The sequence below is a fragment of the Chrysochloris asiatica genome, unplaced genomic scaffold (assembly GCF_000296735.1).
Source record: "Chrysochloris asiatica unplaced genomic scaffold, ChrAsi1.0 scaffold00014, whole genome shotgun sequence".
Lineage (NCBI taxonomy): Eukaryota > Metazoa > Chordata > Mammalia > Afrosoricida > Chrysochloridae > Chrysochloris > Chrysochloris asiatica.
Window position 1 is genome coordinate 3,096,568 of NW_006408532.1, and position 18,580 is coordinate 3,115,147.

Here is an 18,580-nt window from a genome sequence, read left to right on the forward strand (position 1 = left end):
CAAGGCACCAGGAATTGATGGAATAAAAATTGAAATCTTTCAAGAAAGTGAGGTGGCACAAGAGGCACTCACTCATCTCTGCCAAGAAATTTGGAAGACAACTATCTGGCGGTGGTTAAACGAAGTGCGACCACTGCACAGACCTGGTGAAGGTGTTAAATGAAACCCAGACCACGGAGCAGCGGGGTGAGAGGTGTCTGGAGACCAGGTCTACGGCCATACCACCCTGAATGCGCCCATTCTTGTTGCATGGAGGGAGTTAAAATCATTGAGATGCACCAAAGGGTGTAATTTTTTAATGTAAAACTGATGATCTTGTCTGTAAATCTGTACTCAGTTCACAATAAAAAGTTAAAAATAAGGTTTTACAAGTTCTCTTGAGTACTGACTCACAATTAGCATACTTCCTCCCTTCCCCACCCTATTGACCAAAGCAAGATACAAGTCCAGTGCATATTCAAAGAGAGGGAAATGTAGCCCAGCAGTTGATGAGATGACTTTTAAAGTGATTCTGCAAAGGACAGTGGATATAGGGAGACAACTGATTACATCAGTGGCCTCAGTTAACCTACCGTAAGGGAGTACGTATGTATATGCTGATCTCAGTTCAGAAAAGGATATGTCTTTTCTGTGGGAAAAATTCAGTGTTTCAGAATATAGTGTACAGTGTTAATGATAAAATATGTAACTTGAAGTTATCACAGTTCTTTATTAAAAGTCATAGCTATGCTACCTTTTTCCCTTTTAAATAGGTGAGGCTTTTTTGTTTGAAAATATATTATTTTGTATTTTGGATAACATATACACAATAAAACAAACCACTTAAACGTGGAGTTCTGATGTGGCGTTGCAGGATAATGAGCTAGACCGCAAGGTCAGTTTGAGCTGCAAGATTGGTGGTTCAAACTCACAAGCGCTCTTCAGAGATCCTATGCAGGTCACTATGAGTCGGAACTGACTCGATGGCACTTAACAACAATAACAACTTCAACATGTACAATTCATTGATGTTGCTTACATCTTCAAGTTAACACCACTTTTCTTGACAAACTTCTACCATCGATCCAAATTCACTTCCCTCTAAGCAAATATAGACAGTTCTCTGAAAGAGTCTTTAATGCATTATTTTCTAAATAGGCTTAAAAGACCACCTGAAGAGATAGTTTTGTTTCAATGATTCAAGCACAAATCTAGTCTTTGGTGGGTATTTTAAGTTTGCTTTTTCTTTAAGTTAATTTTGCTCTGCAATTTAAATCACATTTATAGTACTATTACTTTTCACTATGAATAGGATTAAATAGTACATAAAATTCCATTGCAGTCCTGGTGTGGAGATATGGGTTAATGCATTGAACTGCAAAGTTGGTTTGAACCACAAGGTTGGAGGTTCAAGCTCACCAGCCGCTCTTTGGAAACCCTATACAGGGTCGCTATGGGTCGGAACCAACTCGACAGCATTTAAAAACAACAAAATTCCTATTGCTCTGTAGTCAGTTACTACTCATAGTGAACTTGTTGAGTAGAATCTCCTGTTACAAATCGGGCTGCTAACCTCAAGGCCGGCAGTTTGAAACTTTCTGCGAGAGAAAGATGAGGTGTACTGCTCCTGTAAAGATTTGCAGCCTCGGAAACCCTGTGCAGGGTCACTGTGAGTCGGAACCAACTCCACGGCACTTAACAAAAACAACAACAATTATTTTAAACAAATACTCTGTTGTGCTTTAGGTGAACGTTATCTTAGTAAATTAGATTTCCCAGTTCCACAGATTGTTCTGTGACATCAGTTGCAATCCATGTCAGCACTCTACCTAGTTCCTCCCGATTTACCCAGTTTTGTTGTCTACTTTCCCTATTTTTGTATCTTTGGCTTTAGCAGATGTTGCCCTGTTGGTATCAAATAGTTGATTGTTCTGAGGAGCTTATTCTTCATGCTTCTTGTTTTTCAGCCCTGCCTATTTGGCTGGTTCCACATCTTAGCTACGTGATCTTGTAGACAAGTTTATATACCTCTTGGGGCTTTAGATTCTTCAGCTCTTGGAGTCCTGGTGTGGTGCTTATAGGATCAGCACTGAACTGGTTCTATAATATTGGTGTTTCAAACTCACCAGCTGCTCCTTGGAACCTCTTTATAAGGTTGCTGTGAGTCAGAAATGACCTGATGGCACATAACATTATTTAGCTGGATGGTGATCTCTGAAAATATTTAAAGTTTATAAGGTTTTTTTTTTTTGGAGAGTAGTCTCAGATCCTTCTAGTCTCTTTCAGATCAGTAAGCCTATTTGTTTAAGTAGTTTCTGTAACTGCTCTGTACATGAGTATAATACAGCATTTGCAAATAGATGTGTAGAAATACCCACTACCATACATGTATGTAGGTGTACTCTCATATGACCTACCTCACCTGTTTAGCTTACATATTTATCTTATTTATCAACTTCCAAATTATTATTAATTACTACTGCTGTTTCAGGACTAGATTGTTGTGTTGCTAAGTGCCGTTTAGTTGGTTCTGACTCATATCAACCCTGTATAGAGTTTTTTTGTTTTGTTTTGTGTGTTTCTTTGGTCCCTACCTTATCCTTTTTTTCATTTTTAGTTTTTAGTTTTTATTGTGAATTATGTGTTAGTTTGCATGGGATGACACCAGCTTTACATTCATCCTATCATATTTCATTTCATTGTAATGATCACAGTCCCCTCTGTGCATCCTCAAACAACCAAAGGGTACATCAAACATCAAACAACCAAAGGGCAAGCCTGCTTCCCCGGCCATCAGCACACAGCCCCTCTCCCTCCCTGATTATCAGAGTCCTCAGCTGCTCCCATCTCTCCATGTCATCATTTCTGCCTCCATCTCTGGCATCACTGCTTCTCTGGGTAGGGTCCCGCACTCCATTCTTACTTGATGGTCCTAGGGACCTCTGCTTCTGGACTGCAAAATCAACCACTTCCCTCCTTTTGTTACAAAACATCTACCTTTACATTTCTGACCCTCACAGTCAGTCCTGATAACAGTTATTCACTATTGTACCACAAGAGTCTTATCCCCATCTCCTTTTATCAGCCTTATCCCAACAGCTTGTAAACGACTCAGTAGAGATTCTACCTTCCCCTGTACCCTCTGGAACTAGGCTCCCTCTTCAAAGCTTGTAAGCCAGCACTTCTTGCCTTTGTAGCGCCCCCATTTTGGGTAGCCAGTATCTTAAGTTGCTCATCCCTGTCAACCCTGTGTACCAAAGCGGTGGGAATGATCCTTGCTGTTCCCTCTTTTGAGCTACTATATCCATAAGTATAGGTAAAGTTCACCAAATTGTATCAGATTACTCTTTTTTTCCCCTCTTCGTTCTTCTTCTAGTCAAGTTCTGATCATCCAGCCACTGAAGCCAGGTCAAGTGGGTACTGTCTGCAAGTATGGGTATTCTTGTGCATCTCCTCTCACTTCATATCAGCTGGACGAGTCACTCTCAACTTTAGTCCTTTGTGGCCATGTCACTGTCTCTGGGCCCAGGAGTCCCCAGGTCTTGCTATACTGCTGGCCAACCAGATCTCCAACCGGGTTCGTAGGAGTCTATTGAATGTGGTCAGACTTAGCTCACAACTTCATTGCTGTTTTTACCCCACTTCCCCTTATCGGTAACAAAAGTGGTCACCAGCCAGACCACATGCCTGCTCGTGGGGACTTGAGTCTTAGTCTTGGAAGGGGGTTTGCTCTGAGCCTGTATAGGGTTTTCACAGGACGACTGGTAAGTTTGAACTGCCGACCTGGTGGTTCAAACCTACTTTGCAGTCAAGTGCTTGCCCTACAGTGCCACAGGAGGACTCCTTATATATGTTATAGCATTTACCTAAGTTGTCTTTTGTTCTGCATACTTCTCAGTGTCTTTCTTTGAATTGTGTTGAGCTTACTTCCCCCGTATTAGGTATTGCCTTTCTCTTGACTAAAATTAACACTTGTCTACTATCTAGTTTTTCTCCTTCCCTTCACTCCCTTCTGTTTACTTATAACCATCAAAGACTGTTTCTTTCTTTGTGTAAACCTGTTCTTGACTTTTTATAATAGTTGTTGTTGTTGTGATGTGCCATTGAGTCGGTTCCGACCTGTAGTGACCCCGTATAGGGTTCTGAGGAGCAGCTGGTCTCCTACAATGTTTGTCCTTTTGTATTAAACTTACTTTCCTCAACATAATGTCCTTCCGTTTCATCTATGTTGTGAGATATTTCACAGATTTATCATTGTTACTAATTATTGCATAGTATTCATTGTATGTATATACTACAGTTTGTTTTTTCATTTATCTGTTTGTATTGTGAGTAATGCTGTGATGAACATGAGTGTGTATAAGTTTATTCATGTCACTCTTCTTATTTCTCTAGGATACATCCCTAGGATTGGGATTGCTGGATCATGTGGTATTTCTATTTCTAGCTTTTTAAGGAAGCACCGTACTATTTTCAATAGTGGTTGTGCTATGCTACCTTCAAAAAAGTGTTTAATTTTGTTTTTGATAGCCACAACGCAAGATAATCTTGATGATAAACTAAGGAAGTTTGAAATTCGTGACATGATGGGACTAACAGATGATAGGGACATATCAGAAACAGTGAGTGAGACCTGGAGTACAGATGTCTTGGGAAGTGACTTTGACCCTAACATTGATGAAGATCGCTTACAGGAAATTGCAGGTAACTGCTATTTAATCTCTCTGGAAGATTGCTATTTAGTTACTCATGTAGCTACTCACCCTTCAAGAGTACTCTGACTCACTGGATTAGCACTAACAGAGAAACTGTGATAACTACATTAGCAAAGTGTTTTTGTACTTTTTGCTTAATTATTGTTGTTGTTAAGTACCGTGGAGTTGGTTCTGACTCATAGCAACCCTGTATAGGGTTTTCGAGGAGCAGCTGGTAAGTTTGAACTGCCGACCTTGGTGGTTCAAACTGACTTTGCGGTCCAGTTCATTACCCTGCTGCGCCACACCAGGACTCCCTATTTAAATGTAGGTAGTGTTTTTCCATTCTATATTTAAATCCACCCCACCCCCAAAATAAAACAAATGGCAAACTCATCTTTTGAATTAGCTTTTAGTCAAGTCTTGTGTGTATGTTCTTAATCTGTCTATGAGTAGTATATTCTCCTTTTGAGAGACTTGAGTGCCTTGCCTTAAATATGAAATTTTTTATACACTGTAGCCATAAAATCTTTTGGAATAATATGATACTGAAGTTCTCTAAAAATATTTATTCATCTCTGAAAGGATTAATTTTGTTCCAAAGGTTTACCAATTTTTTTTCTTTTTAAGTCAAGTGTATTGAGGTATAATATTAAAATTCACAAGTATTGAGGGTACTTTTGTATGGGTAAAGAGCTCTGGTAGCATAGTGGTTACCAGTCAGGCTGCCAACCTCAAGGTCAGCAGTTTGAAAATAACAGTGGTTCCACGGGAGAAAGATGAGGCATTCTGCTCCTGTAGAGATTTATAGCAGCGTCACTATGAGTTGGAATCGACTCCATGGTACTTAGCAACAACAAATTGTATGGGTACTGAAAGATTTATAACAGTTTTGTAACCACCTCCTTAATTTTTTTCTTAAAAGTCAGAAAATTTCAAAAAATAAAAAGAGAATACTATGAAGAACCTGGTGTGGCCATCACTCAGCTACAACAGTTAGAGCCACACATGGCCATTTTATTCACATCCACTACTGCCCTCCCGTCCCCTCCCCCTGTTATTTTTAGGCAAATTCTAGACTTTTCATTGCAATTAGTTCATGATAGTTCTTTAAAAGATAATGTGTACCAGTAGTTTTTTTCTAAAACTTTCCAGGCATTGAAGCAGAATTGTCCTTTTAGTAAGCCCATTTGGAAATATCAGAGATGTCTGAACTTGAGTATTTTTATGTGGATGTGCAATGATGTTTAATCTTTCTGTTTGTGTTTTTAAGTGGTGTAAATGGATTTCTTAATTGGTTTGCATTACTTTTTTCCAGATGTCAAAGTATTATTTTTCCTGGCAGGAGAGCTGTATTTGAAAAATAAATTGTATTTGCAGATGAATGAATCCTCTAGAGGAGGCATGTATTTTACTGCAAATATATTTTATTGCTCTGAGTATGTGGCTAATGTGCTGGGGATATACCATATTTGGCCAGTATAGCTTTCTGAGGTTAAATTTCTCTAGATATTTTAATTTTTGTCAAAATCCTGTTGCTATCAAGTCTATTCTAACTCATACAGATCCAAAAGGAAAGAGTAGACCTGCCCCATAGGGTTTCCAAAGCTGTAAATCTTTATGGAAGCAGAGAAATGCTGTTGAGTTTGAACTACTGACCTTTCAGTTAGCAGCCAAGTGCTTTTAACCCCTGTGTTACCTGACCAGAATCCTCTTAAGTGCCATCGAGTCTGTTCCTTAATCCTTATAGGACTGTACCTTTTAGAAAGATGATAGGGACACAAAATAAGCTTTCCTGTGAAACTAGTTGTAAGTTAATAATGTGTGTTTTCTCTATGGAGAGTCAAAAGTGAATAGGAAGAAACGGATGAAAAGGAGGTTGTACCATTGTGAATAGAGTTGGAAATTTGTGTGTTTAGTGGTGTTACTGATTGACACTACTCTTACCATGGCTTCTGTTTTGTGGGTAGAATAAAGAGAAGATTTTATTAGCTTACTGTTTGTCCTCTCTCCATTGTTCTATTAATTAATTAATTAATTATCCTCCTCTCTCCATTGTTGCTCTTTCCATGAGGATCTTTTGTTAACCCTTTGCTCCCCACTGGTTATACAGGTGCAGCAGCAGAGAACATGTTAGGCAGTTTGCTGTGCCTACCAGGTTCAGGGTCAGTGCTTCTTGACCCCTGCACTGGTTCTACCATATCAGAGACAACCAGCGAAGCTTGGAGTGTAGAGGTATTACCAAGTGACTCAGGTTAGTATGTCATCAATGTTTTCTTTTTCATTTGCACAGAAGTTTTAAATGTAAGGTATCCTAATTTCTGTTGACAAGTATGAGGCAAACGCTTGTTGAGAATTTCAGATGAGAAATTAGGGTATTTTCTGTCCATTCAGAAAAAACATAGCATTGGATGGCCTTGGCTAAGTTGGCAGGTGCTTTCTGACTCTGTGCTTCGTTATTTTGGAAGCAATTGTTAGTAACTCATCAAGGTTCTATGTGGGGATATTGAGTTCAGTGTCTCCCATTAACTCATCACAGTATAGAATCGCAACACAGCTCAAACCATAAGTGGTTGGATGCCCAGGAAGGATGTTTAGGTTTATTCCAGGAGAGAACTTAACTTTTTTAAAGATACTTAATATTTTTATAATTCTTTGAAATTGAGACTTTGGAGCGCTGAGAATCATTTTGTGCAGAGTTATTGTAAATGTATTTGAAATTTTTTGTGTTTTTCTTATATATTTTTACTTGTTTTTTTCCCCTGATTTTTGAAGATATTTAGTCTTCAAATAAATGTTAATTACTAGAATGCAAATATAATTAGTTATATATCTGTATTATGTTTTATCTGGTTTCCTTGGCTCAAAAATAATTCATGAGCCTTTTCTGTACTTTATAATAATGTTAAAGCAGTCCACCAAATGCTAATAATTTTTATATAAAGGGACAGTAGCACTAGCTCACCATCTATGGAGCACACATGGGAGTTACTGTTTTAGGGAGTGGTTGATCAAATGGCAAGCTATTTCTGTACTCTCTTACCAGTGTTCAGTTTGAACAATAGCATACTTTATGAGATTAGTGCTCTGGAAACAGAATATTCATGTGTGCACAATAAACTGGCCTATATTGGGATATAAATCACAGTCTTGACTCTGATACCACTTAATCTAACTAACTTTGCAGCTGACTGAGATTTAGAAATCTATTTACACTGATTTTATTCTTACCCTGGTGGCTTTCAGTCATCTGGATCACAAAAGTTGAAACTGTCACATGCTAACAGAACCACTTATGTGATAACTCATATCATCTATGTAGAGGCCCCAGACCTAAAGCAGGAGGAGCGTCTACAAGAACTGGAGAGCTGTTCTGGACTGGGTAGCACATCTGATGATACAGATGTCAGGGAGGTCAGTTCCCGCCCCAGCACACCAGGCCTCAGTGTTGTGTCGGGTATGTCTGTCTTGTTTTAAGGAATAAGGCTTTGAGGTGTGCTGCCTCTCCATTTATGCAGCTATTATAGAAGAAATAGGTTTTAAGAGTTGAGTAATTTCCAGGAAGTGAAATTATTTCTGTAGGACCTTAAATTTGTGACACTGTAATTGACTTTATAGAGCCTTTGAAGTAATTGGCAAACAGTCTATGTATGTTCCTCTACAGCTCTTTCTCTTTCTTGTAGTCTCTGCTACTATGTTTAGTTACCCCATGGTAATTCTGATTATGTTGTCCAATCAAGTATGTTTAAGCAATAGTAGGATAAAAGACATACATAGCTCACCAGTATACAAGGGTGACAACCAAAATTTAAGACTGTTTAAAATTTTCTAAACTTCTTATACATTTGTGTGCGTGGGTTTTTTTTTTGTGGCGGGGGCGGGGTAGGTTGTTGTTCTTGCTGTTTATCTCTTACTATTTTTTTTAAAGGCATAAGTGCAACCTCTGAGGATATTCCCAATAAGATTGAAGACCTGAGATCTGAGTGCAGCTCTGACTTTGGTGGTAAAGATTCTGTCACTAGTCCAGACATGGATGAAGTAACTCATGGTAAGAAGGCAAATAAGAATGACTTTTTTAAAAAAATTATCTGATAAGGGGAGAAACAACACTTACACATTGTTAGTGATAATATCAATTGATTCAGCAACTGGGGCATAATGTGGCAGTATTTAAAGGCATAAATGTTTGAAATTTGGTGCAAAATTCAAGCTTTGATTTGAAATATTAGAGGATTCTATGGGCAAAATATTGAATGAGGTAGAATGCATCAAAAGAAGATGAAGGGAGTATACAGAGTTACTGTGCCCAAAAGAATTGGTCAATGTTCAACCATTTCAAGAGGTAGCATATGATCAAGAACTGATGATACTGAAGTCCAAAAAGTCCAAGCTCTATAGAAGGCATTGGTGAAAATGAAGCCTCAAGCAATTGATGGAATACGAATGAAATCTTTCAGCAAACTGATGCTGATAGATTGGGAGGTACTCACCCATCTATGCCAAGAAATTTGGAAGGCAGCTACGTGGCCCAATTGTGATTGGAAGAGATCTATTATTTCTGTCCCTTTCAGTGAAAGGTGACCCATTGGAATGTAAAAATCATCAAACAATATCATTAATATTACATGCAAGTAAAATTTTTCTGACAGTAATTTTAAAATGACTGCAACAGTACATCGACAGGAAATGTCAGAAATCCAAGCCAGATTCAGAAGAGGACATGGAACTAGGGATATTGCTGATGTCAGATGGATCTTGATGTAAGGCATAGAATATCTGAAAGATGTTTACATGTGCTTTTTATCGACTATGCAAAGGCTTTTGACTGTGTGGATCATGACAGAACTCTGAATCACATTGCTAAAAGAATCGTCTTTTAGAACATTAAATTGTGCTCATGAGTGACCTATACATCAACCAAGAAAATCAGTCTTTGGAAAGAATAAGAGAATAAAGAAAAAGGGATACTGAATGGTTTAAAACCAGGAAAAGTGTGCACCAGAGTTGTATCCTTTCACCATAATTATTCAGTCTGTATGCTGAACAAATAATCTGAGAAGCTGGATTATATGAAGAAGATGGTAATATCAGGATTGCAGAGAAAGACTCATTAACAGCCGGCAGTACACATAGGATACAACCAATGATGATCACATACTATAGTATGGATTGCACCTCAGTGCAAGAAAACAAAAATTCTAACAGCTGGACCAGTAAATAACATTATGATAAATGGAAAAAAGATTTAAGTTGTCGAAGACTTCATTTTGCTTGGATCCACATCAACGTTCATGGAAGCAGTAGTTAAGAAATCAAATGGCATATTGCATTAGGCAAATCTGCTGCAAAAGACCTTTTTAAATTGTTATAGAACAAAGATATCAAACTTTGTTTGACCCAAGATGTACTTGACTCAAACCATGATATGTTTTTATTATAAATTGAGTGCTAGTTTACATGGGAGAACATCGGTGTTACACTCATCGTTTCATTGCAATGGTTACAATCTCCTCTGTGCTTCATCATTCAACAGTATTTGCCTCTATTCCCTGTTGTTTTTTTGAGGGAGGGATGTACACAGAAACACTCAGGAATATATAATCATTTAAACAACCAAAGGGCACATTCTGCAAGCCTGCCAGCACACAGCATTTCTCTTTCCATGAGTCTAGAGTCCTCAGCTGCTCTATTTCTTTATGTTATCATCTCTGTCTCCATCTCTGGTGTTGCTGCTTCTCTGGATAGGGTCCCACATTCTGCTTGTGCTCTTCTCCCTTGATGGTCCTAGGGTCCGCTGTTCCTGGACTATAGATTATTCCCTCCTTTTTGTTATAAAACTTCTACCTTTACAGTTGTGACAGTCGCAATTAGTCATGATAGCAATTATTCACTATTGAAATATAAGAAGTTTATCCCTATCTCCTTTCACCAGACCTGGCTAGACAAGATGAAAACTATTCAGTGGGGAATTCTACCTTCTCCCGTGTACTCTGAAACTCAACTCCCTCATGAAAATGTTTAAGCCAGTCACTTCATACCTGTATAGCACCCCCATTTTAAGTAGTCAATGTTTAAGTTGCCCTTCCCTACTAACCCTGTATATAGAGGGGATAGGATTGATACCTGATGTGAAGACTCCTTCCCTCTCAGTTGGTATTTTGAGCTACTACATCCCTAAATACAGGTCAAGTTCATCAAATTGTAGCAATTTACACTTGTTTCTACGCCATGATATTTTCAATCATCTCATATGCATGTGAAAGTTGGACAACGAATAAGGAAGACAAAAGGATTGATATATTTGAATTATTATGTTTGAGAAGAATATTAAAAATACCATGAAAGAGCAAACAAATATATCTTGGAAGAAGAGCAGCCAGAATGCTCCTTAGAATCCAGATTGGTGAAACTTCATCTCTCATACTTTGGATATATTATCAGGAGGGACTGGCCCCTGGAGAAGAACATCTTGCTTGGTAAAATGGAGGGTCAGTGAAAAAGAAGAAGACCCCCAACAAGATGGATTGACACAGTAGCGACACCAGTGAGCTCAAATGTAGCAATTTCACTGCAGCAGGGTCAGTGTTTCCTTCTTGTGCATAGGATAGCTGTGAGTTGGATGGCACCTAACAAAACAACAACATAGTCTTTTAAATTATTGATTAGTTTTGTGAGAACAATATTAGAATTCCAAATTTTACACTTTTTACTCATACTCCTCTGCAAATAATATTGTCCTTTTTTGTTTCTGTTTTTTTAACTGGGAAATATGAGGCTCAAGAGAAGTTTTTACTGGAGGTTTTTCTGGCTTCGGTCTTCTGACTGCTTTTTGCACTATTTGACCAGTAAAAATAATGTTATTGTTAAGTGCCATGGAGTCAGTTCTGACTGATCATGACCCTGTGTAGCATTTCCAAGAAATGGCACATGGGTTTGAACTGCCAATCTTGTGGTTATCTGTCCAGTGATTATTCTTCAGTGCCACACCAGTACTCCGTTAAAAGTAATAATCATATGCTTATCTAGACTACTGAAATGCAATTATTTTCATTTTTTTGAAAATATCCATGCATATAGATTACAAACAAAATAAATTTGAGATAATCAGAATTTTATATCTATTAAATCTCTCTTGCCTCCCGCCACTCCTGCCTGTATACTTCTGAGGTTCCGTTCTAATTGAGCAATAAAATAAAGCTGTCAAAGAAATGCTTGAACCCCATAAATTCTGATTTAGTGTCACAGTTTGATATTCTATTTCAGGCATCCATCACCTGACCTCACCGCCTTCTCAGTCAGAGTCTCTGCTTGCCATGTTTGATCCACTGTCTTCACATGAAGGTAAACTAGCCATACTTTTGACTCTTGTCTTCGGCATAAACAGAAGAAAGAAACTAATACCCTGTGTGAACGCTTTTGTTGGATCATTTTTGTCTCTGCTGCAAAATTCTTTTTCTGTGTTCAAGGGGCTTCTGCTGTGGTAAGGCCAAAAGTTCACTATGCTAGACCATCACATCCACCACCGGATCCCCCAATCCTGGAAGGAGCTGTTGGAGGAAATGAGGCCAGGTTGCCAAACTTTGGTTCACATGTTTTAACTCCAGCTGAAATGGAGGCATTCAAGCTAAGGCATTCTTACCCTGAGAGATTAGTTCGCAGCAGGAGCTCTGATATAGTATCTTCTGTCCGGCGACCCATGAGTGACCCCAGTTGGAACCGACGTCCAGGGAATGAAGAGAGAGAACTCCCTCCAGCTGCAGTCATTGGTGCTACTTCTTTGGTGGCTGCACCTCACTCATCATCTTCATCCCCGAGTAAGGACTCATCAAGAGGAGAGGTATGGTAGCCAGTCCATATAGAATTATTTCTAATTGTGTGGTCAGCATTAGTATTTTAAAATTTGCTTAGTTCTCTTGATATCTGCAATTTTAGTGAAATATACAAATCTAGGATTAAAGATAATTGGTTGTCATGACTAAAGATGATTTGTTAATCTAATATGCCCATGATCACAACCCATAGGAAACTTATGCAACTTTGGTTTTATAGTATTAGTATTTTACATTTTGTGATACTTTTCTGCAAATAGCTTTAGATTTAATTTTATTTAAATCTCACAGTCCTCTAAGATGTTGTTAGATGTGCTATTAATGTTTATTTTAAAACAATCACAAAATTGGAAAAAAAAAGTTGGAAGAACTGTAAATACGAAGAACTTTTTCCCTGAGCCCTTTGAGAGTAAGTTACCATCCTGATGTTCCATCATCTCTGAACACTCTTACAGCTGCCAAAATCAAGAAACTAGCATCGATACATTACTACCAACTAATGTTTGTACTCCAGTCATATTTCCTCATTTATCCTTGTACCATTTTTTATAGTGAAAAGATCCCAGTCAGAAGTACGTGTTGTATTGTGATGTCTCTGTAGTATCGTTCACTCTAGAACAGTTTTTCCATGATGTTCGTTACATTGACATTCTGAAAATGACAGGATACTTACTTTGTAAAATGTTTCTTAATGTGAATTTAATGTTTTCTCATGATAAATGTTAGTGGTTTTAAGTCATTCAACTCTGGCAGGAATATCACTAAATTAATGCTGCATTTTTTCATTGTAGTCTATCAGCATGCAATTTTAATTATTTTATTACTGATGCTGTGCATTTAAATCACTAGATGAAGGTGTTTTTTGCCAGTCTTTACCACTATAAAATTCTCTCTTCCCCTTTTAATTAATAAAAAAATGTTTTGTGACGAGGTACTTTGAAATCATGTACATATACTATTCTTCACACTTTATTTTTATCTACTTGTTAATTTATATCTATGATCTCATAATTTCTATTTTAGTCAATGGGTTTGTTAACTGCTATCTTTAACATGGAGTCCTGGTATGGCAGTGTAGGATAAATATTGGACTGCTAAACACAAAGTTGGCAGTTCAAACCCACCCCGTTATTCCTTGGGAACCCTGTACAGGATCAGTACGAATTGGATTCAACTCAACGGCACTTAACAACAACTGTCTTTTACTTTGAAGGTCTCTTGTCCCTGATTTGGCCATTGAGAGTCCCTTTAAGGTGATTCCTGGGTTCTTTTGACATAATCCCATCATTGAATATTTGTTGCTTTTCGGCATAAGATGGTCCAAGCCTATCTTGTACTTTATCTACCTGAAGACGTACCAAGGAGACGTGGTAGTATAGTGGATTACAAGCTGGGTTGCTGACCACAAGATTAGCAGTTTGAATCTACCAGTCACTCCTTGGGAGAAAGATGAGGTGTTCTGCTCCCATAAAGATTTACAACTTTGGAAACCTTATACAGAGTCACTGTGAGTCGGAATCGATTTGACAGCATACAGTCACCACCACCACCAAGATGTACCAACCCCTAGCCCTGTACACAGTCATTTCTCCAAGGGATCTTTGTTCTTTTAGTGGAAAATGGTTTTTAGAACTCTTAAGTTTGAGTTCTAAATATGCTCATTGCTGAAGACATGTTGCTACTCTCAACCTCTCAGTGGGCAAAACTAGGGAGAATGGGCTTGTATATGCCTTTGTTTTTCTACTTGGGCTTTCCCAATTTTGTAGATGAAAAAATAAAAGGTCACATAATATATCAGTTAAGGAAATTATAGTCCAGGCCCTTTGACATGTAGTCTTGATAATATGATTGATGATCAGAACTTGAATTTGGGAGTTGGTCCCATCTAAACTGAAGTCACACTTGGGGAAGATACGGAGATAATCTTTTTAGCTTGATACTTTGCATTGATAGAAAGGTCTTTGTGGTAGTGCCTGTCTTTGAAGGCTGCTGTGAGGATTAAATGAGATAATACATATGCTTCCTCTTAGTGTTTGGCACATAGTACACATTCTCATTCATTTTTGATATTACTGTCATCCTCTACTATTACTTTAAGTTTATTTGAATTAATTTAATCATATTCAATATGTATGAATCGAGTGTCTATTGTGTGCCAGGCTTTGTATTTAGCAATTGGGTTTACTAAGAATATTGAGGTAATGCTTGCCCTCAAGGAGTTCACACAGTCTGATGCTTAAAAGGTACTTTGCCATGCTTCAGAAGTTACTTACATAGCAGTAGGAACTTTTTTTTTTTTTTTAAACTTGTGATTTGGGTGAAAGGTTGCAGAGCATAATGGGATTTTCAACAACTCATACACGTTTTGTGATAATTCCACAATATAACTACAGTCTTCCCACATTTTCCCTGCGCTACCCATTTTCATTTGTCCTTTTTTCCGTTCCTTTCCTGCCTTCAGAGCTTTATCCCTGGGCAGTTGCTGCCCATTTGATCTCATATGACTGATTGTTTTAAAGAATATACATACCTCTTTGGTGAATAAAAGCACCTATTAATTTAAGGCAATTGAGTGGTTTTTGTTTTTCCCAGACTTACTAAAATCTTATTCATACTAATTTATTATTCTGCCCAACTCCAACTGAAGCATCTTTTTGTTACAGACTGAAGAACGCAAAGATAGTGATGATGAGAAATCAGACAGGAATAGACCATGGTGGAGAAAACGTTTTGTTTCAGCTATGCCTAAAGGTAATTTCATAAAAGTATTAAAATGCTGTGTTAGTAACAAAAAGCAATGCCTCAAAAATCTCTTTCAGAGACCTAATACTTCAGTTTCTCTGTGAGGCTTGCTGGGCCTAAATTTCTAGTTATTCTCTCAGAGTGGATGCTAAGGCAGAGCTTTAGAAGCGACAGTTCTTGTTCTTTGCAGGAAGTGGTAGTGATTTCAATAATGGAAATCATGCCAGGTCATGGTTATTTAAATATCATATAATATGCATTACTATTAATTAATTACTACAGGAAAAAGGGATGTTATTTATAATTAAACATTGAAAAGTCATCCTTTACATTCCTGGAATAAAATTAAGCTTTTTATATCTATGTTCAATGAGTATGTCTGTTGTTGTGTGCCGTCAAGTCGGTTCTGACTCATAGCAACTCTGTATAGCATTTCCAAGAGTGGCTGGTGGGTTTGAACTGCCAAATCAGTCCAGTGCTTATCCTGTAGCGCCACATCAGGACTCAGATAATATTTATTCCCTTAATATTAGTATTTATGTTAGAAGGCAATTGTTTATAATTATTTCTTTTTATTTTGTGAATAACCTGGCATCCTACCCGTGGATATTGAGATTTGAGTTGGCAAAAGCATCTCTTCTTGAGGGGAGAAATCATATAGGATTAAAGCTAGGGACTTCTTCCAAAGGCCTCTTCTCAGCATTGTGGCACTGAGGAGCTAACGAGAGCTGCTTTCACGCCATACTCAAGCCCACTTGATGAGAGAATGATGCTCGGAGTTCTGAATGTGTTGTTTTTGAGCAGAAGTTAAGAGGCAATGGTTTTGATTTATTTCCAGTTGATTCCCAGTAAAACATTCTTGACACCAAAACAGATTCTGAAAACTAATTTAAGAACCTTCAGTGCTATGTTAAGAACTATTATCAATTGATGCTCCCTATTTCTTAGATTTTAAACTTTTCAACCTCCTTTCACTTAGAAAGGTTGGCACACCAGTAACTCCAAAATGACTGCTGTCTTCCAAGTAGTGCAGTATGTTATATGTCACACTACTGACTTTATTTAATTTCCAGCTCCTATACCATTTAGAAAGAAAGAAAAACAAGAAAAAGACAAAGATGATCTGGGGCCTGACAGATTCTCAACACTCACAGGTTTGTAGACCCATGGACTTCCTGGCTCCTTCATTCCCAGAGCACATATTTCATAACACTTTTTCTTGGGTGCCATAAGAGTTGCCTTTTTAGAAGAGTGTGTGTATGTGTGTGTGTGTGTGTGTGTGTGTGTGTACAGTGGGGAGTATGTTCTTCATAGCTCTGTGGTTTCTGTTTGGCGGCCACAGTGAATCTCAGTGTGCTCTTCCTGCAGACTGCCACCACCATCATCATCCTCATTATCATAACTTCTGTTTATGATGAGGCCCCTGATTCTGAGCCTCTAGGCATACCGTGCAACTGGACAGCTAGTGAGACGATGGCACACAGTGCCTTTTAGGAAAGTCTGTCATGACAGTTTGGGTACTATGCATGCTATATCCTTGGATCACTGATTGTGTAGTTTTCTCTAATGTTGATCATAGAACTCTAAATTTATTTCCATCTATAGTTCTTGATTATTCAGGATCACAATGAAATCCTGTTTAACCTAATCATTTTCTTTTATTTGGTGATAAAAGTATTTATTTAAACAGTATTATAAATGGCAGTCATTATAATAAAAGTTTTATGAACTTTACCAATTTTTTTTCAGCTTGAACCAATTTAACATTGCTGTTTAACCAAAAGAAACTGTAATTAGGAGTTGGGTTCTTACCTCAATCAGCATTTGTATTTCTGCAGGTGCTTTTTGGTACATTATATTCTAAAAGGCAAGAGTTTGAGAGGTATTGTTAATAACTCAACCTAGAGTTTGAAGGCTGTATACAATAGCATCATCTAGACGGGAAGTTCATTTATCATCTCTTTTGTTCTTATCTTGATTTTAAATATATCTCACTAAGTTAAAATCAAGAAATTATCTAAAAACAGGATAGGTTTCAAAAGAACATCCTCCTCAAAAAGTTCATCATGCAGGTAGGAATCTCATTTTAGTGAATTTTATTTTAATATCTAGTCCTATATATTTAGGTATATTCTGTGTCCTAACTTTTGCTTTATCTGATATGATGACCTCCTTGGATGGAGTAAAGGGTTTTGAACATCAGAGAGGTGTGCTTACAGGCCATGGTTTTCTGCTGAGAGCATTCGAGCACCTTATTCAATCAGTAGGTACTTGTTGAAATCAACTCATGCCAGGCATTGTGCTAAGTGTTTTGAGAATCAAGTCTAGTAATGTATGATCACTGTTCGTCAGCAAATTACATTCTGATTAGGATGAGCCCTTTTGGTGGGGCTATTTATATATACTAACGGTTTGAAAGACTGCAAGGTCGGTGGTTCAAGCTCACCAGCGGCTCCTCAGAAACCGTATACTGGGTCGCTATGGGTCGAACTGACTTGATGGCACTTTACAACAGCACCATGTTACTGGGACTTGTGGTTTGGCACTGTAGGATCAGCACTGGACTGCGAACCATGAGGTTGGCAGTTCAAATCTAGCTGCTCATTGGAAACCCTAGACAGGGTCGCTATGAGTCAAAACTAACTTGACAGCACTTAACAGTAACAACCATGTTACTGTGGAGCACTGGTGGATCAGTTGTTAATCTGTCAGCTTCCCTCCAAAAGGTTGATTTGAACTCACTAGCTCCTCTGTTGGACAAAGATGTAGCAGTCTGCTTTTTTCTAAAGATTTTTCTAAAGATTTACAGCCTTTGAGACCCAACTCTCTGAGTTGGAATCAACTTGATGGCAGTGGGCTAATTTGCGACAGAACCACATTACTAGTGTTAAGTAATGCATAAGTTTACAAAGTGAAATATTTATGAAATTTTATCTTTTAAAAATGTTGAATTAATAACTTAAAAGTACTTTAAATTCTAACTACTGATGATCATCAAATACTGTAACCTTCAGTATGGATTGTACCTCAATATAAAGAAAACAAAAATCCTCACAATTGAACCAATAAAAACATCATCCTATAGCAGCACTATTTACAATAGCAAAAAGATGGAGACAACCAAAGTGCCCATCAACTAAAGAATGGATAAACAAACTATGGTACATACACACAATGGAATATTATGCTACCTTGAAGAATAACAAGGAAGCTGCAAGCCACCACATAACATGGATGAACCTTGAGGATATTATGTTGAGTGAAATTAGTCAGTCACAAAAGGAGAAATACTGCATAGGACCACTAACTGTGAAAGACTAAGAAAAAGAACCCATA

The 18,580-nt window shown here is 37.8% G+C and overlaps 1 protein-coding gene across 1 annotated transcript in view; it reads left to right on the forward strand.

Moving 5' to 3' along the window:
* GAPVD1 (GTPase activating protein and VPS9 domains 1) overlaps window positions 1-18,580 on the forward strand; it is a 76,552-nt gene that overhangs the window by 27,170 nt on the left and 30,802 nt on the right. The window contains 8 exon segments of the mRNA XM_006834766.1: window positions 4,510-4,683; window positions 6,787-6,927; window positions 7,996-8,130; window positions 8,602-8,721; window positions 11,937-12,014; window positions 12,140-12,510; window positions 15,166-15,253; window positions 16,318-16,398. Of these exon segments, the coding sequence (XP_006834829.1) occupies window positions 4,510-4,683; window positions 6,787-6,927; window positions 7,996-8,130; window positions 8,602-8,721; window positions 11,937-12,014; window positions 12,140-12,510; window positions 15,166-15,253; window positions 16,318-16,398 (1,188 nt within the window).